Source organism: Hippoglossus hippoglossus, chromosome 5, assembly GCF_009819705.1.
Source record: "Hippoglossus hippoglossus isolate fHipHip1 chromosome 5, fHipHip1.pri, whole genome shotgun sequence".
Lineage (NCBI taxonomy): Eukaryota > Metazoa > Chordata > Actinopteri > Pleuronectiformes > Pleuronectidae > Hippoglossus > Hippoglossus hippoglossus.
Window position 1 is genome coordinate 10,066,421 of NC_047155.1, and position 27,272 is coordinate 10,093,692.

Genomic DNA, 27,272 nt, shown 5'->3' on the forward strand with positions numbered 1-27,272 from the left:
ATTTTTAACTTATGACCTAATTCACTGCATCCTCACATAATTACAATATTAAACTTAATCGGCTGGTGAGGAATATTAGATGTGGTTGAAACTTAGTGGATGACTGATTATTCATTTGTAAATCTTATACTCTCAACGTTCACAGTGTTATTTGAATGAAATACACAGCTTCGTGCGGTGCGGAGTTGGCGGGCTGCGCGGGTGCATAAATCGCACGCGCCGTGTTTGTCTCCTTCATAGCGGGCGGTCAGTCAAGTTAGTGTGAAGTTGCGAAAAGTTGTCAACCCGAGAAAAGCGCAGAGAAACTCCTCCCGTCTTCAAATTATGAGCAGTAAGTGAACTTTTAAAAGTCGGCGCCGCGTTGCGAACCAACCGATAACTTTACACTTCGAGGACAAATCAAAGTTCAGCGCGTTAACTTTCTCCCACTGTCGTAATTACGACGTTTTTTCACGTTCTCTAGCTAGCGTCCGAAGCAGTTTGAAAGTACCAGCTACTTATCTGCTAATTGTCGGTGCTTAGCCAACAACATGTAGTGAAGCAGGCTAACGTCAACCTAACTTCTGCTGCGAGGTGACACGGCCTGTTCACACCGCAGTTTAACTTCGTCTAATTTCCTCCAGCTAGCTGAGTACGTGCATTTAATGGCGCAGGTGAAACTCTTTAGCTAGTACTTAGCACTTTTCTCCAGTGCTACTTGTTGTGGTGACTTCACGCTAGCTTAGCTTAACAGGCTAGCTGGCCCTACGAGCACTTGTGGCATGGATTTCCTTGCGGGATTTCTGCGCGTTAACTACACGGAAGTTCGGTTGATTCACGGGGGCCGACCATGCTAGTGCTGTGTGTGTATGTGTGTGTGTGTGGGGGGGTGTTTCCCCTTCCTTGATGCAACATTAACTCGGTGTCACGGTCTGTTAGTTCAGATCCACTTCGCTGAGGACTGATCTCACAAACTCTTCTTCCGCAGATCAGCAGCAGGGTGAAATGGCCGCTGTGGGGAGCGGTGGAGGCTTCAGTCAAAAGCGAAACACAAACTCTCAAGTAGGTCCACTGCTCTCGTTTGTTGTGCTTTCTTTTTTTAAATTTTATTATAGCCAAATCAGATGGTCCGTGTTGTGATCCTCCCCTGGTCATACTCACTCTCGACCCGCTATGTATTGCTGTTCGATGGGGCTCTAAGTCATCTGGGATCGGGTTGTTGATTTTTCTCGCCGGAGCACATGTCACCGGGGTGGGGAATGGGCAGGTAAATTTCGCCCACACGGGGTGTTCCCGTCAAACCCCGGCACGGAGCGTGCGGCTCGCTCGGCCCATTTGGCTGGCTTTGGAGGGGGTGGCTAGCGGAGTGTGTCAGTTTATAGGGCAAAAATAAAGTGTGGGAGGGAGATGGGTGGGTTTGGGGGGAGGGGAAGCCGAGCCCGCCGCTGCTCCGGGGAAAAATGCGGTCCCTCCCTCCCCATGCTCTCCCACCCTGCCGCCCCCTGGACTTCACTCTCCAGCCCCGCTCACTATGAATGAATGACCCGATGAAAATAGTGGCTTTATTGTTATTGATAACATTATTACTAATAGGATCCTGGAGCTTCGCATTATAACACACTCAACATATCACATGGCTTGCATTTTCCAAATTAATGGAGTGTGTCATTATCTAATTTATTTACAACCTCTCAACTCAAAACAACTAAATTCCCTAAAACCCTCTTATGTCTTCTCCTGGTTTCAGTTTCATTCATGTCTACGTTACTGTAACTGTCCTTACTTTTTATTTTTTTCATAAATTGTCTTATCTGGCCTTATTTAGCCCAGTTATATTTTATTTAGTAGTTTATGTTGCTTATGTTTCATAGATAATAGTTAACATGTCTATATTAGTATATTTATATTCGTTAGTATACAAATTTGAACCCCTTTGGTAAGTGTAAACCAGAATATGAGTGAATTATTATGAGTGCCATTTATACATATGGTTCCAACTACAGTATTTGGACTTTGTCCAGCGTTGATGAATGAAGTACACAGCATGAGTCAGGGTCTGGGTCAGACACATTCACAACAACAGGAAAAAATGTCGGTGTCTGGAAGAGAGAACATGGCATATAAATCTCTGCTGCTGAAATCACATGCTTTTTTTTCTGCCCGGTTTCTGCCCTAATCACCTAAAGTAAAGTAACATTGTATTTTTTTTTATATTAGCTTTTCCTTTCATTTATTGTCTAGGACTCACAGCAGCCGTCTCCGCTGGCCTTGTTGGCAGCCACATGCAGTCGAATTGACACCCCAGGAGAGAACGATTCGCCCACAGACCACCAACAACAAAACCAGCAGCAACAGCTGGACCTCAACCAGGGTGTTTTCACCTCCAGTGCCAACGGCTGGCAGGTTGTCCCTCTCAGTGTGCAAACATCCTCAGGCACCAACACGGTCACCGACACTCAAGTAGTGATGACCGATTGCAAGAGCAGACAGGTGCTGTCACCATCAGTGGCTGCTGTATGCACTCAGGGACAGCAGCTGCAGCAGCCACAGCAATATGTACTTGCTCAGGCTCCATCAATGCAGGGTCAGCAGTTGCTCACCACCATATCTGGTGTGATGCCCAACATCCAGTACCAAGTTATTCCCCAGTTTCAGACTGCAGATGGCCAGGCCCTGCAGTTTGCACATGCTCAGCAGGACTCAGGAGTATCTGCAGGTGGACATGGGCAACAGTTTCAGATAGTGTCCTCTCCCAATGGCCAGCAGATCATAACCACATCCAACAGAGGTGGAGCAGCAGGAAACATTATAACAATGCCCAGTCTCCTACAGGGAGCCATCCCCATACAAAATATTAGCCTAGGTAATGGCGTGTTACAAAACCAGCCCCAGTTTCTGGCAAATATGCCTTTGTCACTGAATGGAAACATCACTTTGTTGCCTGTCAGTACTGGAGCAAGTGGTACAGGGGGGGATGCTAATGGGGATACAGGGGGAAGCCAGCTTGTACAGCAGCAGTCGCAACAGCCCGTGTCTACCAACAGTAGTGTAGGTTACATGACAAGTGCGTCTACTGTCACCGCACAGTCTTATGGAATGACTCAAACACACAACAGCAATGGAGTCGTGACGGGGACGTACCAGCATAACACAGCATCTCTGGGTGTCCCGATACAACCAGACAACAGAGATGGGCAGCAGCCACAGCAGATCCTTCTCCAGCCTCAGCATGTTCTCCAAGGTGGAACTCAACTCCAGACCATCCAGGCTGGTGCTGTCACAACAGCAGGCGGTCAGGTATTTGCTGCTCCGACGCTCAGCCAGGAAGGGCTTCAAAATCTTCAAATTATGCCAAACACAGGCCCCATCCTCCTGCGCACCGTGGGCCCAAACGGCCAGGTGAGCTGGCAGACCATTCAGATCCAGAGTCCAGCCGGAGCACAGATCACACTGGCCCCAATGCAGTCTCTCCCTCAGCTTGGTCACACACAGGGAGGTGGTGCAGGAGGGGTGTCCGTCAACACAGTGCAGATCCCAGGCATCCAGACCATAAATCTCAACACACTCGGAGGCTCTGGGCTGCAGATGCACCAGCTGCAGGGTGTTCCCATCACAATCGCCAGCTCAGCAGGTCAGTCAACCAGGAATAATCGATACTTGGTGTAAAAATAAAAAATGATATTAAACATTTTCAAAATGTTTGCATAATATTTTTGGATCAAAATAACAGAGGCTGAGATCAATCTTCAATTGTTGTCAGTTTTTCTTATTTTAGACAAGCGGGTTTGGTTCATCTATTGAAGTACACAGTATGTACAGCATTAGACTAATGTGTCAGTTGGGCTGAGTAAAATATATTAAGTAGTCTTTCCTTGACGGGTTTTTCCCCCCAATAAGCTATCTTGAATCTCTAGTTTGGATCTCTTAGCTCTTTGTGTGAACTATTTGTGTTCAAGATACTGGTTCAACCGGCTCAGCTGGTCTGGACTTTCCCTAAGTTTTTCATTGCACTGCATGTGTCTGTGTGCATGTTTGAATGTTTTTTTTCTTTACTTGGCCTCTTCAGATGTTGGTCACAGTACAGTTCTGAGTAAAGTAAAGCCAACACTCCTCCCTTGTCTTTTAGAAACCTTTATCAGGTCCAAACCCTTCTTAATTCATTGGCAGTTCCTCCCATCATATTTCTAGTCAACTCTTTGTGAAATACTAAATTTTGTGAGGAATGGTTTGACTGAAGTTGTACGAACTGCTAAGAAACTGACATTTACTCAAGCACAGTATTTCAAGTCCTGAGGGCTCAGGCTATCTTCAATTTGACTGTATATTCATGTATTACTAAAATTCAAATAGTACATCTTACCAGTACTTATGCTGGTAGTCATACTTGTCAAACCTTTATGAACACCTTGGAGTATTGTTCAATTTACTCTTTAGCAATGTTGAACAAATATACTAATACCCTATAATGAGTAAATGTCTGAAATTAATTAGCCAAATTCCTGACTGTTGTTACTGGTAATAACTTAGTGACACTGATCCTTAAGTTGCGAACATCAGGCAAAGTACAGTTGAGGCTAGGAAACGTTTAGTTATGCTGCTAACAAAAGGTCACTAATTAAAGGTCTAGCATTTGAGTGTTTTCACATTTTAATAGGTTCTTAAATACTAGCAAGCTGTGGTCTGGATCTTCCTTGTGGAACGCTAGATGAACGTGTTTTGAACATTATAAATAAAACGTGTATAAACCTTAAATATTGTCAGACCATTGTGGTAATTATCTTGCACTTTGATATTCCCTATCACTGTAGGAGAGCAGGCGTTACAGGCGGGTGGAGACAGTTTGGATGATAGCACAGCTATGGATGATGAGGATATAAGTCCTCAACCTCAAGGACGACGTAACAGAAGGGAAGCCTGTACCTGCCCCTTCTGCAAGGATGGAGAAGGAAGGTATGTCAGAGAACCATATTATGAATGCGTGTTGTTATTTGATATTATTCACCAGAAAAATGCAGCATTTTCATTTCACCTGATTTAATTGCAGATGGCTTCATCACAGAGAAAGATCAGTCTCTAACTTTGATGTATGATTTTTTTACACCAAGCAGGGACCCAACTAAAAAGAAGCAGCACATTTGTCACATCAGTGGCTGCGGGAAGATCTACGGCAAGACGTCCCACCTGAGGGCCCACCTCCGCTGGCACACAGGAGAACGACCATTCGTCTGCGGCTGGTCTTTCTGCGGCAAACGATTCACACGTTCAGATGAGCTTCAGCGTCACAAGAGAACACACACAGGTACGATGAGGATTTTATTTATTTATAATGTATTTTTAAATAGGTCCAGTGTTGTGCAACTGTCATTGCTTACTGGGACAGTTGTATAGAGTAGAGCTATTATTGGTGTAAGTAACACCTACAAGTAGGGTTGGGTATTGTTGGGTCATCTGATACTGGTGCTAAATTGATACCTTTTAAAGGTTAAGTGTGAAGTTTTGTGACATCTAGTGGTGAAGTTGAACACCCCTCACCTCACCCTCCCCTTCCAAACATGAAAGAGAACCTATGGTAGCCTTCAGTTGGCATAAATCCTCAAAAGGTGTTTAGTTTGTCCAGTTGGGACTACTGTTGAAAAACATGGTGGCCTCCCAAAGTAAACATAAAGTATTTATGTTCAATTTCTGCCAAAAGATCCCTTTCACCTAAATCTTACACACTGAACCTTTTTTAAAAGGTTACAGGTGCGTAAACAGTGACAGAACCAATATTTATTTCCAAAATAATGGTTGGCGATAAGAACAGCGTTTTTTTTTTGTTCAGGCAAATTGTAGTTTAAAACAGTTTAAACTACATAAATTTTAAATATATAAATAAGTGCTAAACTATTACCAAATTCACATAATAAATAAAACTTAACCCATCTACTATAATTGAACACTGACACTCGTCATGAGTTGTCTCCCCACTGCCAGGGCCGCCCACACTGCTGGCTGATGTGCTCGGCATGGGGTCATGCAAACAATCAAACATGGAGCATCCCTTCTCTTTGCACATATATCCTGTGTGTCGCCAGGTGCTTCATTAAGTTTGTAGAGTTTGTCCCTTTTTATATGAAATAGTTTTCAAACATTTGCTGCAAGTCCCCGTGGCGGGGTTCTTTCACGTGAATTACAGCCACACTTTCAACCATTTAGCTTTAGGCCTTTTTGTTGTTGTGTCGACTCGAGTTTGAGGTAGCTACTAGCTAATTGTAGGGCTAACGTTATGTGCCATATATATAGTCTTTTCCTGCTGGAGTTAAATGTAATGTTATCTAGACATGTGCGGTGTTGCCTGTAAGTTACAGTGTCAGTACAGAACTTGGGCTCTGAGATGAGGCACTGAAATATGCGTCTTTGCACCAGTGCCAGTTTTCAGTACCCAACCCTTCCTATGAATTTCTTGCATAATCACTCTTGCATAATGTTAATTGTTTTCAAGTGCAGCGCAGTAAACTACTTCTTCATTAATGGAACATTTTAAACAGTGTAACACCAGGTCTGTCACAGTCTGAGCAAATGCTAGCTACTGTTATTTTACACTGACTTTTGTTACTCACTCTTTTTCAGGTGAGAAAAAGTTCATGTGCCCGGAGTGTCCCAAACGCTTCATGCGCAGCGATCACCTCTCAAAGCACATCAAGACCCATTTGAACAAGAAAGCAGTCGTCGCCACCACCAGCAACACCTCGCTCTCAGCAGACGCCGGTTCCCCTGCAGCGGGAACAGAAGCCGGCTCCGGAGCAGTGTCGGCAAACGACCAGCACACCATTGTCACCATGGAAACCTTATCTGCAGAGAGCATAGCTCGATTGGCCAGCAGTGGAATCAACATGATGCAGGTGGACCTCCACCAGATCAATGGCAACAGCTTCTAATGGCGGTGGAGGAGCAGGACGATGGCCTCGAAGATGATGATGCTTTCAGACACTTGGGGTTGAAAAGGGCACATCTGACTGTTCATGCAAATCCTTTCAAAGGCTTCTGATGCAACACAACAGACACTATTTAAAAAAACTGAGGCAGGAACGTGTTTCCATCATGTGGTTAGAAACCAGTCGCATTTAAGGGTCAGAGGTCGATGAGATGAATTGAAATGTTAGCCCTACACTAACATTTGTCCCATGCAAAGAGCCAATCCAACTCGATCGTGGGATTGGAATAAAACAACACAGACCAGCACATTTGATGTTGAATTGGTAGCAAGTATTATTCTCTCTCTACAAGCTTCTTCAGGAGAGATGACACTACTAAGCCACATTCTCACACTTGTGTCCTGGGCTGTGAGATTCACCACTTGCCTCTCTTCACCTCAGGTGTTTGCTGCGCTCTCAAACTGGGCTGCTACACCTCAGGCAGATTGGCCCTCATCAGCCCATAACGCTTAATGCTTCCCTTCCCCTTAAAACAGAGATTTTAATGATCTAGAGCAGGGAATATTTGCTTGTCAGATTTCATTTTTTTTGGGAGAGCTGGATGTGTTCGCAAACCAGCCAGCCCAGTACCATAGGAATAATACGCCCAGTGTTTCAGGGTGGATGTTGAGTAGAAGGTGGGAACACTTGGTCACGACCAGGTCAGAGCCAGAAGCACGTGTGAGGACGTGGATGTGTCAGTGCACAGAAATCCTGAGTAACTCTTAAACCTCTTGTGTAGGTACACAAATTTAAGCCATCATGCCCTGATATGTTTATCATGGCAAAAACATTTGGATTTTTTTTATGTGTACATATATATAAATATATAATTTTTTTTTTTGTTTTTGGTATTGTAAAGGCTGCAAAACTCAATAGCATAGGTTGGATCATCTTACATGATTGCAAGAGAATGCCTTTCAGTTGTATGAACCTCATGCACAATCAATCTTAATCTTATGTTATTACTTTTATATATATATATATTTGTGTAGATGAAATGTGTTAACTTGAGAGCCTTTCTGTCATAGAATGATGTGTTCTATACAGTCCAGATCTTCCCAGTACTTCTCTTTTTTTTCTGTGGTCTACTCATCATCCGAGACATGTCAGTGTCTGTATTCTGTTTCTGTGAATAACAATTTCTTGTTTAGGGATTTCTGGTCATAGTTAAGTATTTTGTAGTCATGTCCAGACAGCATAAACATTGTTAAGCTCAAAACCAAAGGTTCATACGCGTTTTATAAAAAGGAAAAACTAGGAAATCTTTCTTTGGTCCACAAACACTCTAATAATTTTTACTTGTGGTATGCATGTTGAAGTTGTGGAACTGGAAAAGATCCAGCTTGAGGCAAACCTCGGACACATCCCTTTTGTTGTTGTTCAAATAAATAAGTTGCAAAATATATTAAGGTGACCAATTGGTTGCATCATCTTTTCTGTTTCTTGCTTCAAGATTCTGCTTGATTTGACTTAACAAATTTGTAACTTTTATAGACTGTTTAAAACTATCCCTTGAAATCGACTATGTTCATCAGACAAGTGCTCTTACTTCTTTTGTTGCCCCGTTTTAAATAAGGGATTTTATATTGTGTGTATACAACTACTGCAAATGCCTGCTGGATTAAAATTATGAATTTATTTTGATTCATTGCTATGTCATTTGTCAGATTGAGACCAGTTGGCAATCAGTTCACCAAAATATACTTTATTTGTTTAAAAACACATGTCTTTGTTTTGCTAGAACTTGGACAAAGACTCAAAACTACACGAAGATAAAAAACATTTGAACAGTTGATCCATGTTGTGTAAAAATCACGTCTCCACGTCGTCATCCTCACTCTTCAGTTTGCTGCGGAGGCTGTAAGAGAGATAACAAATGTCAGATGTTTTGTCAGGTTCTAAAACTTCAGCAGTGTTAAAACCAAGCTTCTGATACAGCTCATTATAAAGTCCAATCCCAGGAGTGAAAGAGTATGACAGCACTACAACATCCTTTCTGCAAGGACGTAGTGGTCAAACTTTGTTACACCTGGACATATTACATATTTTAAATAGCAGGGATTCAGATTCCACGTTCCTGTTGCAATCAGAACACCTTACATGATCAATTAAAGTCGCGCAGGACTCTACCTGCTGAGGTAGGAGTGGACGTTAGAGAAGCCGTGATATTGAGCGAGTGGGAACAGGATGCCTGTCGGGCAGCGACCGTCACGCTGACGGCAGAAGCTGCAGTTGCAAATACCTCGACAGGGGGGGCACTTCCACTCCTGAAAAGAAATGACCAAATGGTTAAATTTAGAGTTTCTGTAGAGGTCACCAAATCAATACAGAAAAAAGGTAATTCTATACAAAGAAAAGTAAAATTTACACGTCTTAGTACTTCCCATCTGTACGACAGACCTGGACCCATGTGTAGATTATTGAGTCTGAATGGAGTGAATTTCTTGTTTGAAAGTTATAGACCTCATTTAAAAAGTCATCAAATACAAAACTACCTCAAAGAGACACACAATGACCACAAGGAGTTGCACAGTGACCATAAAAGACAACTTTCAGTTTGGGTGTTTCTCCAGGAACCGTGCCAAGACGCAGTAGGTGGCGGTAATGAACCTTGAAGAAGAGGGGTTTCTTATATAGGATTGGTGAAGGGGACTTGTATCATAATCCATTCATTCACAGACAGAAGTGTTGGATGATTTACCAATTAAAAATCCGTGTAGTATTTGTAAATTTAAAGGGTTGTGAGAATCCTCGCTTCTGTCTTAACTTATCTTACTGCCAACAGATAAAAGATATTCACGACATTTGTTAATAAAATTGAAGTTTTTAATACATTCTAAGGCCTTTTTTAAAGAAAATTGAATTTAGTAACTTCATTTGCTGACTAAGTCTGGATCCCATAAGACCCAAGTCTCAAACTGCACGAATAGAGGAAGTGTACTGAGGACATCATTACGTGTTTTTATCTGACCTTTAAATAAAATCATCTGTACCCTGATCCCCGAAAATCCCTCCACATCACTTTTTTAATGAACTGTGAAAATCTTCACACGTATTAACTGTAAATACAAAAACAACGAGTGCATCTGCACGTGCGTGCTGGTGTATGAGCAGCCTGACCGGATCCAGCAGCGCCTTCCTGACGTCCTCTCCGTATCTGTTCCTCAGGCACGGCCCACAGAACTGACCATGGATCCCCCGGCAGCCTTCATTACGACAACACGTCTTGGTGTCAATGGTTTTCTGACGGCACTGATGACACGTGGAGCCCTGAAAACACAAAGAGAGACGTCAGCAACAGAGGTGGTGGACGGGTGCTGCTACAGACTCGTCGTCCTCTAAATATTCTGTGTCACAGGAGGAGGAACAGGACTGTCTGGCTTCAGTAAGGGAGAGTCAGTGCCACCGAGCAGCTGCCACAGGGATTTACCGTAACCTTAAATTAACAGATCACTACAACATATCACACTGCAGGGGGAGTGTGACCATGAACTCACTGAGACGCTGTTGTAAACTTTCTCGGTCATGTTGTCTGCGACCAGCAGGAGCTCGTCCTCTGTGATGTCGTCCACAGGACGGATAAGATGAGGTTTGGACTGGCTGGGCCGCGGGGTGCCGCGCCGCTGTGGGGCTCGGCGAACCTGCGAAAATACAATCAACACATTGATACAAACATGAACGACCTTAGTCTCGTTACTCATCCCACGGTTTTTGTGGTTCGTACTTCCCAGTTTTCAGAGATCAGCTTTCAAAGCACATGAACGCCCTTGAAAATAAAAAAAAGAGTAATTTTTATTGTTGTATCTTAAATAAACCTGTCTAAATTTTGGACACAAAGCGGTGTAGGGGTTCCCTATCCTCCAAACAAGATTTGTACCTGGTCCTTGATAAATGACAGAACTGACCTCCAGCAGCTCCTCCTCCAAGCTGAGCTCAAGTTCTTCCTCCTTAGGGGCTGAAGAATCCTCCTTCCCCCCCATCGAGCGGGTCTGTCTGCGGGATGCCCGATCCGGGTTCCTCCTGGACTCCGGTCCAGCTGCACCAGAGCGTGGTGTGCGCTGCGGGGAAGGTCCGATAAGAATCACTCGAGTACATTGACTATGAAGAGAAAGAAAATGATCTGACCTGATTCCACTCACAGAGCTTCTCTCTTTTGTCTTCTGCTTGCCGACTTGTTTTGTCAGAAACCCTCCGACCCCTGGCATTTTGTGCAGGTCTGCCATTAGCTGGGCCAGCTGTCAGAAAACATCAGCAGCATCAAAGACACGACAGAGGACAAACAACACGAGTCACTAGAAGCAGTCTTTACATATTCATGTGATAATAAGATTCATTTTATGTCAAAAGGTTCAAATGCAAGTGAACTCATGAACCACAGGCGATATATACAACTCATCGTCTTTTTCCCATATTGTCAAGTCAAATCTTAAGTCACTCAAGTCAAAGTGACAGAAACAATACGTTCTCAAGCAAAAGGACTGAGTGAGTAATAGTTGTGTTCAAGGGAAGTAGTTTAGAAATACACTGTGTTGGTCAGATCCATCTGACATCTTCCAGATACTGCAGTACTGTGTGTAGTTCTGTGTTTGTGGTTCACCATTGCTTTGTTGGCCTTGATGTTCTGCTCTCTCTTCGCCAGGAAAACATCCAACACTTCTTCTCCTGAATCACATCCAGCCTCCTCAGTCTTCGGCCAAGCCACTGCCGTCTCTTCATCTTCGAATTTAACACGTCTCTTCTTCCACGCCGGACCGGTTCTTCCTGCCCTCTTCTTCTTCCCCCTTTTTTCTTCCTCTTCTTCTGCCTCCTCCTCATCATCATCAGCATCAGCATCATCCGTGGTCTTCTGGGTGGAGGGAGTGGAGCGGAGGGCCACCCTCAGCCTGAAGGCAGGTGGTTTGGATGTGGCTTTCTGCTTCTCGGGTGAAAAGTTAAGCTGGGCTTCATCTTCAATACTTAGATTCTGAAGGATAAAAATAGTGGTTGTTACTTTAGCTTGGGCCATAAAACAATATTAGTAATTAGTGCAAAACAACAAAGTTTCGGTATATATATCAAAGTTTTCATTATGAGGAGGTATAACAAATATTGGATCTAACTCAGATTTGTAAATTGTTTGGCTGTTGTCATTCTCTGCTCATGAGAAGAGTTTAAAACCACAACTTTCACTCAGGAGATTTAAACAAAAAGAAATATTAATGTGACATTTATCAATATTGACTGATAGAATGTTATCCTGGGAAATCAGAGAAAATGTCACAAAAAGAAGAGTTCCATGTCACGTTAAAGACAGATTCCAAAAAACAAACATTCCTGAATCCACACCAACATTTAGTGGGTTCTTCTCTGACCCCATAAAATAAATCCTTCATTTTTTTTGCAGAATCTTTGCTTAAAAACAAACAAAGAAACCTTTGACAGAGTTGAAAACAAACTCCCCCAGTTGCATTCCAGTGACTGGACGAGGAAGCTGAAGTGCAGAATTCTTCATTTTGGTCTTTTATCATAACACAACGACACTTAACGTCCATTTAACTTGAACACAAGTGTCATTGTTGCATTGTTGTTGGATCTGGGGACTCGAGGGGCCGCGGCTGACGCCAAAAAAACCAACGTACCTTGAGTTCAGTGTCAGAGAAGCCATGAAATGTCCCCTCGCTGTCTGAGTCTTCCACAAAGACAGCAGGTAAGACTCCTGCCTGAGGACACATGTCAACAAGCTGGAGTTAGCATCTCTGCACTGGAACATTTGTAGCCTGATAAACAAAATACTTTACCATTTTATTCCAGGCTGACGTGGACAGGCGCTAACTTTGAATTTGGGCCCCGCCCACACGCAGGTACCGGTCCAATTAATCTGATTGAAAAGTGCACGCGCTTGTTTTGTGCGTCAGGGAAAACGCATCAGCCCGCGTCGGTATAAACTCCGCCCTCCAGGGCCGAGCTGAATCATTTAACAGGATGTGAAAACACAAAGTAAAACGTGTTTTATTTTTTAAATGTTGAATTTTCAGGTTAATTTGGGAAACACGTGGATTGAAGAGTGGGTTATTATCACCAGGAATAATAAGAAAAGTTTGGGCCTAAGATTTAGTCATCTATGAGACTTATAATTGAAAGAGAAATGATGTTTATTTTAATTCAATTATATATTATATTATATTTACTGTAACCCTTTAGGACGATTTTTTTTATTGTTACCACATGAGTTTATTAAAGCACAAGTGCAGTTGAGGCTGATGCTGGTCATGTCAATATTGAGCATAAAACCAAGGTACAACTTTTGACCTGATGATGGCGCTAGAATTAAAGTCTAGGGATCACCAAGGTCTGTAGGTATCAGCTTCAGCTTCTGGAAAATATATACTTGGTGATCCATTTATCTGCTCATATGACCAACATTTTGATTTGCATTTGAAATATTCTTAAAATTCTACTCGGTAAAATAAAATATTGACTTACTATTTCACAACTTTGACTAAACATCTTTTTTTCATGTAAAATTTTATAAATATGACTCAATTAGTTGTAATTCAAAGTGATAACACTGATTTAGTGTCTCTTGACTGTCAATTTAGCTTAGTTTTTACTTGGTTAACCAAAATTATGAGATTGGCCGCCTAACTTTAATTTACCTTAGATGTTGATTTCTATTGTCATTCCTAACATAAGTAACACCTATCACAATGAAAATCCTCAAACCTAAATAATAATAATAATAATAGTAATAATAGTAATAATAATAATAACTTTATTTGTATAGCACTTATCGAAACAAGGTTACGAAATGCTTCACAAAAATCCATGACAAAAAATGAATTAAGTAAACCCAACAGTTCCCACAATGAGCAAACACTGTGGTGACTGTGGAGAGAAAATCTCGCTCAATAACTGGAAGAAACCTCTATTGGAACCAGACTCAGTCAATTCCTTATATGGTTCACCCACTACAATAAAATGGCAAAGGCCCCATGTGAATTTACTGAAAGGTCTGTGCTGCTGTTTGTTTTACCTGTGGTCATAGAGCACTGACACGTCTGTACTCAACTCGACTGCAGGTGATATTTCTAAACAACAGGAGACGATGACGATGAATGTAGCTTATTCCCACAGACTGTTATTTGACCCACAGTTCAGCACATGCAGGTGTGTGGCAGTGGGAGTGATGCTGGGAAACGTGGGAACCTCCTATCGAATTCCCAGGACCCTCCCTGCTCGGGGCTCAGAGGGACAATGATCCTGCAACAGTGGTGGCTGGTTTTCGCTGCTGGTGAGTGAACTCTATTCTAACTTCATTGGGAGTTTACATTTTTTGATTAATGAATTCTAATTGGCAGTTTGATTGTTAATGTAGCAGATTATTTGAACAGGAATTGACTGAAATTGTTTTTGAGGGATTTCCAGTGTCAGTCTCCATTAAAAGTTTCACACAGCTAGTGTGTGTGTGTGTGTGTGTGTGTGACAAATAGATAGCAATACAATGATAAGAATTGTAATAATATAAGGAGGACCAAATACATTTTACAGCAGCTGTTTGTCTTTCTTCCTCTTTCCAGAATTCATCTTCATATGCATCTCCAGCCAGTTTTCCCTGCAGAAGAGACAATGTGTTTACCATGTGAACAGCAAAGCAAATACTCAACAGAATCACAAATACGTGACTGCTGGTAATGTGAGTGGGTCGGTGCAGGACTGTGAGAGCACCCACTGCTGCGTGGGATACTTTCTGGTCATTGACGGCCGGCCGGTCGTCGACCTCCTCGGTAAGAAATCCTTAAAACTCACGAGGCGAACTGGACCAGTGTCTATGAACTGGACTGGACCACATTCTGGATCGTTGTTGTGCCATTAGAGAAAGAGTCATGATATTTTTTTACATATATATTGCTCATTTATTGTAATGTGTATGATGTATTACATAATAAATATAGGAGAGTCTGTTGTTCTCTTTTCTGTTTCATTTAATCATGTGATATCTGTACCTGATTTCTGTGTTGCAGCTTGTGATGTGGCTGAAAAGTCTTGCCCAGATGCAACCTGCAAGACACAAACACGGTTTAACAGTAGCGTTAAATGTGTGTGTAACACAGACCTCTGCAACGGCAACATCACTTGGACACAGTCAGAACAGCCTCGGCTCACCTACTCTTATTTTGTAGGTATGATAAAAACAAGTTTGCTATCAGTCACTGAATATCACTTGCAGCCCACATAATGATAAACTGCTATTCTGATTCAATAATATATATCAAAACATGCCGATTCAAATTGATGTTATTCTTCAGAACATATTAACTCTAACTTTAACTGCCTTTTGTTTTCTTCTCAGATGAAGTCATGAAAGTTGTTGTGATTCTGATCGGCATTTTGCTCGTCCTGTGCCTCATGATCGTTGCTGCCAAGTGGAGAAACCTCAAACGTAAGATAGAAACAAACACGTTGATTATTTTAACTTGAATATGAGTTTCAGTTTCCATCTTTTTATACAGTATAGAGTGTTAACTAAGCACATGCATAAGAGGTGTTAATTAACGTTAATAATAATAATAATAGTAATAGTATTTTTGTTTAGCACTTTTCAATACAAGTAACAAAGTGCTTCACAACAAACAATATACAATTCACAAACAATCAGAGTAAAGAAATGATAACAATAAAGATAAAAAGAATAAAGTTAGCTTAAACACTAAAGGTAGACTAATCACTCATACTGGGAAGAAGGCGTTAATGTTAAAGACTCTTTACGCAGCTGTTTCTATTGTAAAGTGAAATCACATTGTTTTGTATCAAATTCTCTCTCTGCTTCTCAAAGGAAAAACACATTCCGTCCACATTTTCTAAGCTCACACTCAGTTCTCATGAAGTCTTTGTTTGACCTTGGAACTGTTTCATTCTCTCCGCTGGACTGACCTGGACCTTTATCTCTGTTATGATACTCCCTCTTACCTATGTCCTTTCTTTGTTACTCTCCCATCACATCTCTGCTGCGTTGTGTTTTGTAGTTTTACCTTCAGTGAGTGTGTGAATGACAAAATGTGTCTATTTTTTATTATTTTAGAGAGGAATCTACAAGCTGTTGATGATCGTGTGTCCCCGTCGTGTTCCTGCCAAACAACCAAAACCTCTGAGATTGACATAGCAGACATTGAACTACAGCAGGTAAGTCTACCGAGTGGATTTACATTTTAAGATATAGTTTAGGTGCTAAATCTGCTCTTTTACCATTTTGTTCATTTCTTTTTCAGATGTTGGGCCGTGGCTATTTTGCCACTGTCTGGCAGGGGAAGTACAGAGGATCCACGGTGGCGGTGAAGGTTTTCCCTGCAGGTTGGAGACAAACATTTTCCACAGAGAAGGAGGTGTATGAGCTACCACTGATGAAGCATGCTGGGATTCTCCACTTCCTGGGCACTGGGAGGAAGGCGGACGACAGCAGTTGGTTCATTGTTCTGCAGTTTGCTGAATATGTGAGCAGCAATCATTCATTATTGAAAACAAATATTAAGAGTTCATTTTCCCAAGGAAAGGGAACAAGGAAAGCAGTTTAATTGTAAGGAATCAAAGAAATGACATTTTAACCTTGAATGCTTAGTGTTTGAATTTGAATACCACTGAAATATTCAACTCTGAAAAACATTTACCTGAATGTAAGTGATTTGAATTCCCCTTTTAGTCTTTTCTAATAAATAAGTTTTAAGTAGTACATTTTCAAAAACTTGATAATTAGTATTAATGTTAATTATTTTTAAGTAGTACAGATTTGGTTTGTTTCACATTTACAGTTGGTTGACAACACATAAATTGCACAAATTGGGCTGGTTGTTTCTTATTAATATTTTAAATTTAAATTAAAAAAATTCGATTCCATATTAATATCACATATTTGTTCATTTGTTGTTTTCCCATTCCCCCATGTTGTTCTGAGATTTACACAGTGTTCATAGCCCAAAGAAAACAAGTGGATACTATACGTACCTGACAACATGTTGAACCTCGCTCATCACTTCATCACATTCACACTTTTCCAGAATTAATAACTGAATGTCCCTTTGTCGTCTCTTTGATTTCAGGGTTCTCTTCATTCCTTTCTGTGTAAACACACCACCAGCTGGATGCTGTCACTGAAGTTGTGCCAGTCGTTATCGCAGGGACTTTCCTATCTCCACTCTGACCTTCGCAGATATGGTATTGGCCAGAATATTACTGTGAACCAATGTGCGTGGCTGTGTGTTAAAGCCAACCTGTGTAGAAAGCATGGTTGCCATATAAAACATTGCAACATTTTTGAACTTTTCCATTGATTTTGGAGGGAATAGTGCAGGGATCCTAATTTTAAAAATCAGGCACATTTAGTGGGCTGATAATTATGATTTAAAACAGTTTGATGAAGATCAAAATGCTGCATATTATCAGATTCCTTCAAATAATCTTTTCCAGATCTGTTATTTATTCAAACTGTGGCCTGTCTACTTAACATATTTTTAAGTTTACTTCCCTTGAGCAGATACACATAGTTAAGAGTACAATATACGTTACATTGGTTTTCATGTCCAGTGTTTGTTTCTTTATCAGTAAAACCCACATACAGTTACATTTTCAAATTAAATCAGTATCTTTTAATGACCACATATGTGTCTTGTGTGGCAGATGTGCACAAACCTCCTGTGGCCCACAGAGACCTCAGCAGCTTCAACGTGCTTGTGAAAGCAGATGGAACCTGCGCCCTGTGTGATTTTGGATGCTCCGCCATCCTGCGTTCTTGTTCAGGACATCACAGCTGGCAGAGCCACACCACACACAAGGTGAGGACAACACAGGTCGGCCCGCAGCTTTCTATTCTAATAATAGGGAATAAGGGAACTGTCAGCTCACAGAAGAAATGTCCATCTTCAGGGTTATCGTCAGTTGGGCACGCTGCGCTACATGGCCCCTGAGATCCTGGATGGCGCAGTAAACCTGAGCAGAAGGTGGTGTCTCATGCAGACGGACATCTATGCTTTGGGACTGCTGCTGTGGGAGATCTGGATGCGCTGCTCCGATTTATATGAAGGTAAACTTCATGTCAGTCCTCTGAACAGGTGTCACAAATAATCCTGGAAACCCACCAGTTACAGATTATTTCTGCCCGACATTTAGTGTTTTCAAAGAAGTGCTAATCCAGTGTTAGGAGCAAGAACACCACTTATTATAATAACAATAAAATAAATATTCCAATAACTATCATTTCCAAAAATACAGCAGAAGGAAAGTGCCTCAGTTTGTTATATCCTTCCGATGGTCGTAGGTCGTGCAAGGAGAGACGTTTGTTATAACCTTTTCCTCAGTGGAGCATAATGGTCATGACACCAGTCTGAACTGACAGATTTTCTCAATTTCTGTCTTCACCTTCTGCTTGGAAATGTCAAATGTTATACAAATGTCTCCACCTACAGGCAGTATCCTTCCACCACATCTGTTGCCGTATGAATCTGAGCTGGGAGCCAATGTAACGCTGAGGAGCCTCATCATGTTCGTGTTAAACCTGGACAAGAGACCCTCCATTCCTAAACACTGGGAGCTGCTGCCACAGGTATCTTTACACATGAGCTTCTTACTGAGACATGTGTTTTCTATGTTGGCTCTGTAGTGAGCTGCGTCTATGAATGTGTATTGACTTCTTTTCTTTACACTTTCAGGGATCTGCTCTGCAGGAGCTCCTGACCGACTGTTGGGATTTTGACCCGGACGCTCGGCTGACCGCTCAGTGCGTCGTGGACAGATTAGTCTCTCTTCAGTCCTGTTTCTCTGACAGCAGCTCATGACTCTGACTTGCTGTTGCACTGTTCTCGTTTCAGAGATTTTTAATCAGGTTCAAATCTACAGGTAAATCCCATTGACTTGACCACGTTTTGATAAGTCTTTTTCCTTCTATAACTTAATGATAAGTTACTACATTTTTAATCCAGGTACATTATAAAAGAAATATCCATATTGTCATGATTATTGAGAAAAAAAACATCACTTATGGGAGAAATTGAAATGTTATTCCATAATCTCAGTATGCAGCTTGGTATTCTGTGCCTTATATTATCTCTTCATTATTGTCTTTTAAATCTCTCTTCAAGACATAGTTTCACATGTGTGCTTTCACCTAGTTCTCATCTTATCATCTATTTTAATCATTTTATCATGTATTATTTCATCTTATTTTTACTATTTCCTCATCTGTAAAAAAATGTCTGTGCTGTAATTTTGTGTGATCTTCAAATTATTTTCTATTGTTTCTCATTGTTTTCTTAAACTGTTTCCTATTGTTTGCCTTCAATTTTTCATTTGAACTTGAAACGTACCTTGTAGCTGTGTTTTGAAAGGTGCTATACGAATAATAAAGATTATTATTATTATCTAACTGTGATAGATAGTTTTGGTTCACAAATCTACATCCGGTACATTAAGTGTTTTTATTTTGAAAATTGTATTCCAACCAACAAACCTTAACCAAGCCTTGAGTTATCCCAGGAATTTATTAAGGCGACAGAAAATAATTTGTCATAGGACTAAGTGTTGGTCCATAATGGAATGGAAACATGTGTGACTCTGACTCACAGGGGTTAACAATGATTTCAACTCAGGTGTGATTGCGTGTGAGTGTGTGTGTCTGTGTGTGTGTGTGTGTCATAGAAACTAGATGTTACAGGAATGTTGCCATTGCGTAGCCTTTAGCAGGGGGCGTGGCTTTCTGCTACATCCTCTCTGTCAGTTAAACGCGGAAGTGTCACAAGTCAAATTAGCACGGAGCAAAACTCACACGGACCCGAGGAGAGTTTCTAAGGTAAGACTGAATCCAGATGTTGACAGGGGATTATAATTATGTGTAACGTGAACAACCTAAAACTCCAGCTGTCACAGGAGGAACTGGAGATGAAGTGTTTACAGGTACAGACATGGCAGGTGGTTGTTGACTATTTGGGTTTTATGACGTCATGGCCTGTCCCAAATGGTCGAAAATTACCAACAAGTTTGACCAGGAAGTATATTTTGTGATTTGGGCATTTTGTTAATTGTTGATAAGTTTTGTAAATTGTAAAGTTTTTTATTACCTGCAGCAGACCTACACTTGATACTCCCGCATATACTATCCATTGATAGAACAAGCATTCAGATCTTTTACTTAAATTTGACATAGCATAAACAACAATGTGACAATAGTGTGTTACACGTGACATTTACTTGAACTCTTACTAAGTTACAATATTGTCTGAAAAATACAGTTAAAGTATCAAAAGTACCCAGCAGGAGGCAGGATTATGATTTTCAGATACATAAGGAATAATGTTTTTTATTAGTATTACTGATAAAGCTGTGTTAATGTGCTCTGTTAGACACAACATCTATTTCACTTCTGTCCGTCCTGGGAGAGGAATCCCTCACTTGGGACCCTACCATTTGTCTCCTGTTAGTCTTTAAAAATAAGGTTTTCCTCACCCTATTCGAAGGCTAAGGATGGAGGATGTTGACTGTGTACAGATAGATAAGCAAAGGGAAATTGTGATTTGTGAATATATGATTTATACAAATAAAATTTGACGTTGATTGATTGATTAAACTTAATATTTTATTACAATTAATTGTTTTCCAGGTTTCCTGAAGTGTCAGGTCAAAAAACATTACCATGTGGCCAAATCAAGGTAGGATTACCCACATAAGCAGCATACACTATGTTATACTTTGCTTTATACCAATTTTATAATATAGATGTTCTGAAAAATAAATTGTGTGTGTGCTTTTATGTGTTTCAGGACCTCCCCCTCCAGTGTACTCATCAAATCCTGCCTTCCCTCCTGGCTACAACCCTTCGTATCCTGCTGGACCTCGTCCAGGAGTCTTCCCTCAGCCTCCAAACCCAGCGTACCCACCATACCAATACCCAGCTGTTATGAGTCCAGCTGTAGCACCAAATGCACCTCCAGGACCTCATCCTTATGGACATCCAGGACCCCATCCTTATGGACATCCGGTACCTCATCCTTATGGACATCCGGTACCTCATCCTTATGGACATCCGGTACCTCATCCTTATGGACCTCCAGGACCTCATCCTTATGGATCTCCAGGACCTCATCCCTATCCTATGGCTCCAGGTGGATGTCCAGTGGTCCCTCCTGCAGGTGTTTACCCAGGTCCATACCAACAATCTCCACAATGGGGTCCCCACAAAGGCCACCACCCCCAGCATGGCTATCATCATGGAGGTAGGAATCACTTGACTGGAGCATTAGCTGGAGGATTAACAGCAATGGTAGTGGGGACAGTTGGACACAAAGCCAATAAAAAGATGAGGAAGAAGATGAAGAAAGCAAATAAGTGGCACAAGCATGGACATTATGGCAAGGTGAGAGTCTGTTTAGTGAAAAGGTTTAGAATGACTCCTCTTGCACAAAGGCTTAACCTCAAACCTTTATTTCACCAAACATTATAAATGCAAGAGGAACCATAAAAAAATTATTATTAAGGAATACGACAGTCAGCAGTGTATGATTCTCTTGCTCTTCTGTGACCACAAATTGCTGTTAATTATTTTGAACATTAAGACGTGAGAAAGTGTGAGCTCTTCTGGACACAACAAGTTTAACCCATCTTAAACTCTTAAAGAATAACCAAGAAAAAAAAAACATAAAAAATATATAATTTCTGTTTCAGGGCTAGACTAAGTGAAATTGTTTAATGTAGTTGAGCTTGATCACTGACAGTGAGAACTTAAATGAAGTTAAATATGTATTATTTTCTCTCTTTCTCTACAGTCTTCCAGTAGCAGCAGCAGCAGCAGCAGTGACTAAGACTGGGGTCAACACTTCGAGACACGGCCTCCACAGAAACTCTCATAGTCTTAAAATTTATCATAAATGAACCTTTTTTTATTCTGATTCTTTTTGTCAAATCTAGTATGGGCTTTTTATAACACTAGAAATGTATTTTATATTTTTTGTTGTGTTTACGTGAAACATTCTGTAGTTACATAAACTACTGTGCAAACATACTGAGATATTCTGAAGAGGGATTGCAGCTACAGACACAAATCTTTTATTATCGACAATCTGGGATTTTGTAAAAAAAAATCTTACATTTTCTCAGGAAGATCAACAAATAGGTGGAGATGATGAAGGTCTTTGCCTTATTCCGAGGTTCACTGAGGACTTTTTGATAGAAAAGTGACATACGGCGCTAAAACTGTTAATGTTTACTGTAACATTTGCATTACATCTGTTACATTAGTTGGTTTGGTTATGTAGCTGAAACTAAACCAAGTTTGGAGTTATTCTTGGCTGCAACTTTGGTTTTTTTGTTAGGATGAAACAATAAAAGCAATAGACAACGATGTTTACACCAGGCCAGTACTTGAGCACTGTGAGCCTTTTCAGTAAGAAAAGCACAAGTGTAAATAATATAAGTAATGAGGTTCAATTCCATCGTACTACTTTAAATTTCAGGTTCCTGGTATTTGTTGCTGACTCACGTCACAGTGTCATGACTTACTGGGACACATCAAAATTGTTAAGGCAACATTAAACATCAACTTTTACCATCTTCATAACAGCTGTGTCTGTCCTACTGTAACCAGACATAGTGTCTGCTGTTAAAAGACATTTACCTGAGCCCTGGAACTGAGACGAACACTGCCGTCCTTATTCTGGATTGATGCAATGGTTTTCCTTGTCATGACTTGTATGTATATGTTAATGTTGCACAATGATTGGTTGGGTTGCATAGCTGAACCTAAATAAACTTGAGTTTCGAGTTATTACTGGCTACGTGTGGTTTTGTGTTGGAAGAAGATGAAACTATTAAAGCAATAGGACACAATGTGTGGCAAGTGTTTATGTAACTGTTCATTTATGATGTAATGGATGATTTTGTATGTGTGTGTACTCATTTTTGTTGTGGGACATTTCCCAGCATTAAACCAGTAAACCTCACAGGGATCAAAGCTCAGTCCTAATAAGTCATTTCTGAGGTCCTGGTGAAAGTTAATGGTAAGATGTGAATTGTGGTTTGGTTACAGTTGGGGTTAGGCATCAATTGGTCATAATTAAGGTGAGAAATAAGGGTTTGTGTGGGCTGCCCACAATGAATGGAAGGCAATGGAAAGTTTCTCTCTCTCTCTCTGTGTGTGTGTGTGCGTGTGAGCGTGCGCGTGTTCTCCGTCTAACACTGATTATGTGTTCACCATCAGCTCGTGTTTACTGTGTTTTGTCCCATAGAAACCAGTAGATCAGGACTGTTGTCATTGTGGAAATAATGAGTGTAGCCTGGGGCGTGGGTCCGTGCAGTTGATAATACACTAAGAGTCCGTGCACGTCAACGCACCTCAAAAAAGAAAAGAAAAAAAAAGAAGACGTTCACGCACTTTGAACTTCCTGAACGTGCACGGACTGGGCGTGGCCTCTTGCATCCTCTCCCAGATAAATGCGGAAGTGAGCCACTGACAATCTTAAACAGACCCGAGGAGAGAAAACTAAGGTAAGACTGAATCTGCACGGCGACAAACAAATACTGATCATAGTTAACCAACAAAACTACCTGAAACTACAGCTGCCGCATGATGTAGACACTTCGTGGTTAGTTCTGTCGTATTACACTTGTTATACAGATTTAAATGCAGAAAGTGTTTCAGGTGGATTTTGTTGACACAGACCACAGTTTAACGTCATGACGTCATGGACGAGCTGTCATAAGATTTCTAAACAATCGGAGCAAGAAGTTCGTTTTGTGATTCGAGTGTTTTGTTGGTTGTAATAAAGTTTTATAACTTAGCTCCTAACTTACAGTTTATAGATGCACCTCGCTAAAGATAATACAGTGCAGTACACTCATGTTTCCTTTATCCAGTGGTGGAAGAAGCATTCAGATCTTTTACTTTAGTAAAACAAATACAGACAAGACAAGAAGTCAAAGTTACTTTAAGTATTTTATTTGTATTATTTAAGCAAAATACAAGTTAAATGATCCAAAATAAAAGTGTTAATTATTAAATATAATAATAAAATGATGACGTTATTTGGGTTATTATTACTGATTCATTATTGTGCCAATATCATGTAATGTTACAAATGGTTAAACAAAACAAATCTTAACTACTTCATGTACTTTATGGTCGTTAACTGATAATGGACATAAATTAATTAATAAATTAGATAGAGCGTATATACATATGCACTGTATATTTGTTTCGTAGTAAAGTTATCATCTGATATAAGTAACCCCGGGACTGATTTGTTTGGAGAGAACAAAATATGTATGTGGATTAAATCACAACCCAGACACTAAATTATATGATAAGATACAGTCTGGTTACACCTTAAGAGATATTTCACACTTTCAGTGTTTTATTTAAATTTTTGATTTGCATAAGAAGATATATTTGTAGTTTGTAGACTAAAAACAGTTAACAGATTGTAGCCTACTACTGTAGCTTGGTAAAACTCACAGGTAAATGCATATGAAAATGGTCAGTCACCAGGGCAGATGCTCAAATTCTGATTATTTGAGTATTCATTCAATTTAATTTCTTAATGTTTCTCCAGGTTTCCTTCTGAAGTGCTTGACCTATCAGGTCAAAAAGAATATCACCATGTGGCCAAATCAAGGTAGGCAAATCTCACATAGCCAGCGTATAATTGTACTGTTTTATTATTTGTTTTATACCTGTTTTATAATACAGGTTGTCTGCAAAAAATAAATTGTGTGTGCTTTTATATGTGTCAGGACCTCCCGCTCCAATGGGCCCACCAAACCCTGCCTACCCTCCTGGCTACAACCCTGCCTTCCCTGCTGGAAATTCTGGAGGGCTCTTCCCCCAGGCTCCTAACCAAGGGTTCCCACCATACCAATACCCAGCTGGTAATACCCATGGTCTGGTACCAAATGCACCTTATGGAGCCCCAGGACCTTATCCTATGGCTCCAGGTGGATATCCAGGGTGCCCTCCTGCAGGTGGATATCCAGGGTGCCCTCCTGCAGGTGGATATCCAGGGTGCCCTCCTGCAGGTGGTCACCCAGGTCCATACCCACACTCTCCTAAAGGGGGCCACCACAAAGGCTGTGACAAAGGCCATGACAAAGGCCACCACAAAGGCCATGACAAAGGCCACCACAAAGGCCATGACAAAGGCCATCACAAAGATCATCATGGAGGGATGAATCCCATGGCTGGAGCATTTCCTGGGGGAGTGGCAGGAATGGGAATGGGAATGGGAATGGGAATGGCTGGGCAGAAGTGCCACAAAAAGGGGAAGAAGATGAAGAAAGCAAAGAAAGGGGACAAGCATGGACACAAACACGGCAAGGTGAGATTGGGTTTAAAGGTTTAAAATGGCCCCTCCTGCAGGTGAAGCATTAACACCAATACTAGATAAAAAGATGAAACTTGAACCTTACTACGCCCCTCAGTTTATATGCAACCGGAAAGGGATTGGCTGTGCTCAGGAGATACAGCGGGTCGCACCACATATAGAAGCTCTGTAAATATGTGAATGAAAGTCATAGTGTAAAGTGCATTGAATGGTTGTTAAGACTAGGAAATCAACCATACAAATGCAGCCCATTTACATATTCTAATTAGAAGTTATTATCATTAAGATTAACAGTCACTGGATTTTATTTTGAAACATGATACTGGCTTATATGAGCTCAGACAAAACAATACATTCTTAACAGAAGACATTGATGGTTATGTTATTCCTTCACTACACCCCGTGTGTGTTATATAATGCAGCCTCTAAAGAATTATTTCAACGTCGATTATCCAAGCAAATACATATAGTATAGAAGTATATAGAAAGATAATAACAATTACCCATCACAAGGTAAAAACAGGAAATATTAGAACTTGGTTTAACCAGCAATTTTTTTTGTAATTTTACCTGGAAAAAAGACTTCAGATGATTTTTGATTTGTTGTCTCTTGGTTGATTTTCTGTCAGTCACTAATCGATTAATGGTTTCAGGTCTACTTAGACAGCTCTGCTTTGAGTAAACATGTATAGAATGACATGGAGAAAGTAAAGGCACCATGAAACTAAATTAATTATCATGTCAAACATACAGTTGCAAGTTCACCAGGTAAACACTTCAGATTAGCAGCAACAGGCAGATGGAAGCACATATGCAATTGTCCGTTTTTCTAAGCATCTGTACCATAAGACCGAAAACACTGCAAGTTGCGACATTAAGCTTTTGTTCCTGACCAGTATACATGCAACACTTTTTTTCTAGGGCAGGAATTCCTTCCATTTGACAATTTCAGGACTTTCATAACACTGTCTACTTTTTTTAGTACTGTGATTATATTCCCGACCTCCCATCCAGTCAATAAAGATTTTATAGCTAATTTAGCATTTTGTAAAATGCAGCTTGAATGAAGTTAAATGTGTATATTTTTCTCTTTTTCTCCACAGTCCTCCTCCAGCAGCAGCAGCAGCAGTAGCAGCAGCAGCAGTGACTAAGACTGTGGCGGAACATCTTCCGCAGAAATGCTGTTTCTCATACGGATGACCTTACACTTAATCATACACACACTCAAGTCATTCTTATCACTTTTAACAGGATTTCTGTGCAGTACTTACTATTTCGTCATATAGTATGGGCTATTTGTATGTATGTATGTATGTATGTATGTATGTATGTATGTATGTATGTGGTGTAAACATCTCCACAGCATCTGTCTGTATTGATGTTTTGTCATGAATCTAACTCTAACCCCTTTTCTTTTTTGTGGTGTTCATGTCAAACATTCTGTAGTTACAGTAAAAATACTTAAAAACTACTTTTTATAGAAATATTCTGACAAGAGATTGTATCATTGTTAACACTAACCAAGTGTACATAGGCAACTGGACTCGAATTATGTAAAAAATCTTATCCCAGAAGTTGCTCTAAGAAGTTCAGTCACCTATGTACACTTATAGAACTCCCAAGGATAACATGACCTGGATAACTGAGATATATATATGTAATATATTAATGTGCACAGATCTTTCTTAATTTACAGTCTAATGTGCGGGTTCTTGGAGAAAATATAACACTGTGATTAAGTTAAAACAAGTTACTTCCTCTGGAAGATTAACCTAGAGGTGATACACACATTGATTGTCTTTGTCTAACTGCCTGATTTTGTTCTTTGTGATTTTATTTCTATTACTGTGCATGACGGCAGTAAAAAAAACCTTTGTATCGAGATTGTAATCTCACATAAAGAACCTTGATATAATTCTGCCAAATAAACAGATGGAAGTAAAAAGGTGTGATGTGTCCTTTCAGATATGTGCACGGTTGCAGTACACTTCACGTCCACTAGTGGCCC

General features: G+C 40.6%; 4 protein-coding genes across 14 annotated transcripts; 3 read left to right on the forward strand and 1 right to left on the reverse strand.

Moving 5' to 3' along the window:
- Nucleotides 1-219: 219 nt before the first annotated feature.
- sp1 (sp1 transcription factor) lies at nt 220-8,573 on the forward strand. 5 transcript variants are annotated; one of them, XM_034586239.1, is made up of 6 exons: nt 220-331; nt 968-1,041; nt 2,221-3,610; nt 4,788-4,929; nt 5,085-5,278; nt 6,589-8,573. In XM_034586239.1, the coding sequence occupies exons 1-6, from the start codon at nt 325-327 to the stop codon at nt 6,894-6,896; spliced, it is 2,115 nt and encodes a 704-aa protein (XP_034442130.1). In that variant the 5' UTR covers nt 220-324; the 3' UTR covers nt 6,897-8,573. The 5 variants fall into 5 exon arrangements, with proteins under 5 accessions (XP_034442130.1, XP_034442131.1, XP_034442135.1 ...); XM_034586240.1 differs by having other exon boundaries at nt 5,088-5,278; XM_034586241.1 differs by lacking the exon at nt 220-331 and adding an exon at nt 345-370 and having other exon boundaries at nt 962-1,041.
- Nucleotides 7,789-16,162, reverse strand: LOC117761913 (cell division cycle-associated protein 7-like). 2 transcript variants are annotated; one of them, XM_034586258.1, is made up of 9 exons: nt 16,158-16,162; nt 12,554-12,634; nt 11,533-11,898; nt 11,075-11,170; nt 10,841-10,993; nt 10,433-10,576; nt 10,056-10,205; nt 9,066-9,202; nt 7,789-8,793 (listed from the first exon to the last, which is right to left on the reverse strand). In XM_034586258.1, the coding sequence occupies exons 1-9, from the start codon at nt 16,158-16,160 to the stop codon at nt 8,748-8,750; spliced, it is 1,176 nt and encodes a 391-aa protein (XP_034442149.1). In that variant the 5' UTR covers nt 16,161-16,162; the 3' UTR covers nt 7,789-8,747. The 2 variants fall into 2 exon arrangements, with proteins under 2 accessions (XP_034442149.1, XP_034442148.1); XM_034586257.1 differs by lacking the exon at nt 16,158-16,162 and adding an exon at nt 12,713-12,860.
- Nucleotides 13,791-23,889, forward strand: LOC117761909 (anti-Muellerian hormone type-2 receptor-like). Of its 3 annotated transcripts, XR_004613900.1 has the most exons (12): nt 13,791-14,205; nt 14,492-14,698; nt 14,936-15,094; nt 15,265-15,354; nt 15,994-16,094; nt 16,181-16,402; nt 17,006-17,120; nt 17,583-17,752; nt 17,829-17,985; nt 18,368-18,504; nt 18,611-19,044; nt 23,878-23,889. XR_004613900.1 is itself a non-coding variant. In XM_034586246.1 (11 exons), exons 1-11 carry the CDS (start codon nt 14,076-14,078, stop codon nt 18,734-18,736), a joined length of 1,614 nt encoding a protein of 537 aa, XP_034442137.1. In that variant the 5' UTR covers nt 13,791-14,075; the 3' UTR covers nt 18,737-19,134. The 3 variants fall into 3 exon arrangements, 2 of the variants coding, with proteins under 2 accessions (XP_034442137.1, XP_034442138.1); XM_034586246.1 differs by lacking the exon at nt 23,878-23,889 and having other exon boundaries at nt 18,611-19,134; XM_034586247.1 differs by lacking the exon at nt 23,878-23,889 and having other exon boundaries at nt 13,943-14,205; nt 17,583-17,737; nt 18,611-19,134.
- On the forward strand, nt 19,633-27,209 carry prr13 (proline rich 13). 4 transcript variants are annotated; one of them, XM_034586261.1, is made up of 5 exons: nt 19,642-19,746; nt 20,554-20,602; nt 20,714-21,103; nt 24,957-25,258; nt 26,368-27,209. In XM_034586261.1, exons 2-5 carry the CDS (start codon nt 20,587-20,589, stop codon nt 26,413-26,415), a joined length of 756 nt encoding a protein of 251 aa, XP_034442152.1. In that variant the 5' UTR covers nt 19,642-19,746; nt 20,554-20,586; the 3' UTR covers nt 26,416-27,209. The 4 variants fall into 4 exon arrangements, with proteins under 4 accessions (XP_034442154.1, XP_034442152.1, XP_034442155.1 ...); XM_034586264.1 differs by lacking the exons at nt 19,642-19,746; nt 20,554-20,602; nt 20,714-21,103 and adding exons at nt 23,287-23,432; nt 24,497-24,559; nt 24,678-24,878 and having other exon boundaries at nt 24,933-25,258; XM_034586263.1 differs by lacking the exons at nt 24,957-25,258; nt 26,368-27,209 and adding an exon at nt 21,716-22,713 and having other exon boundaries at nt 19,633-19,746; nt 20,714-21,306.
- Nucleotides 27,210-27,272: the final 63 nt, after the last annotated feature.

Coding starts and splice junctions, on each gene's coding strand:
- LOC117761909 (XM_034586246.1), top strand. CDS start 14,076: ATGCAGGTGTGTGGCAGTGGGAGTGATGCTGGGAAACGTGGGAACCTC. Junction 15,095..15,264: donor CACCTACTCTTATTTTGTAG/GTATGATAAAAA, acceptor TTTTCTTCTCAG/ATGAAGTCATGAAAGTTGTT. Junction 17,753..17,828: donor ACAAGGTGAGGACAACACAG/GTCGGCCCGCAG, acceptor GTCCATCTTCAG/GGTTATCGTCAGTTGGGCAC.
- sp1 (XM_034586239.1), top strand. Junction 4,930..5,084: donor TGCAAGGATGGAGAAGGAAG/GTATGTCAGAGA, acceptor TTTTACACCAAG/CAGGGACCCAACTAAAAAGA. Junction 5,279..6,588: donor TCACAAGAGAACACACACAG/GTACGATGAGGA, acceptor ACTCTTTTTCAG/GTGAGAAAAAGTTCATGTGC.
- prr13 (XM_034586261.1), top strand. Junction 21,104..24,956: donor TGTTTACCCAGGTCCATACC/AACAATCTCCAC, acceptor GGTGCCCTCCTG/CAGGTGGTCACCCAGGTCCA. Junction 25,259..26,367: donor ATGGACACAAACACGGCAAG/GTGAGATTGGGT, acceptor TTTTCTCCACAG/TCCTCCTCCAGCAGCAGCAG.
- LOC117761913 (XM_034586258.1), bottom strand. Junction 11,171..11,532: donor TCAAGGCCAACAAAGCAATG/GTGAACCACAAA, acceptor GTTTTCTGACAG/CTGGCCCAGCTAATGGCAGA. Junction 10,577..10,840: donor TGGAGGAGGAGCTGCTGGAG/GTCAGTTCTGTC, acceptor GTATTTTCGCAG/GTTCGCCGAGCCCCACAGCG.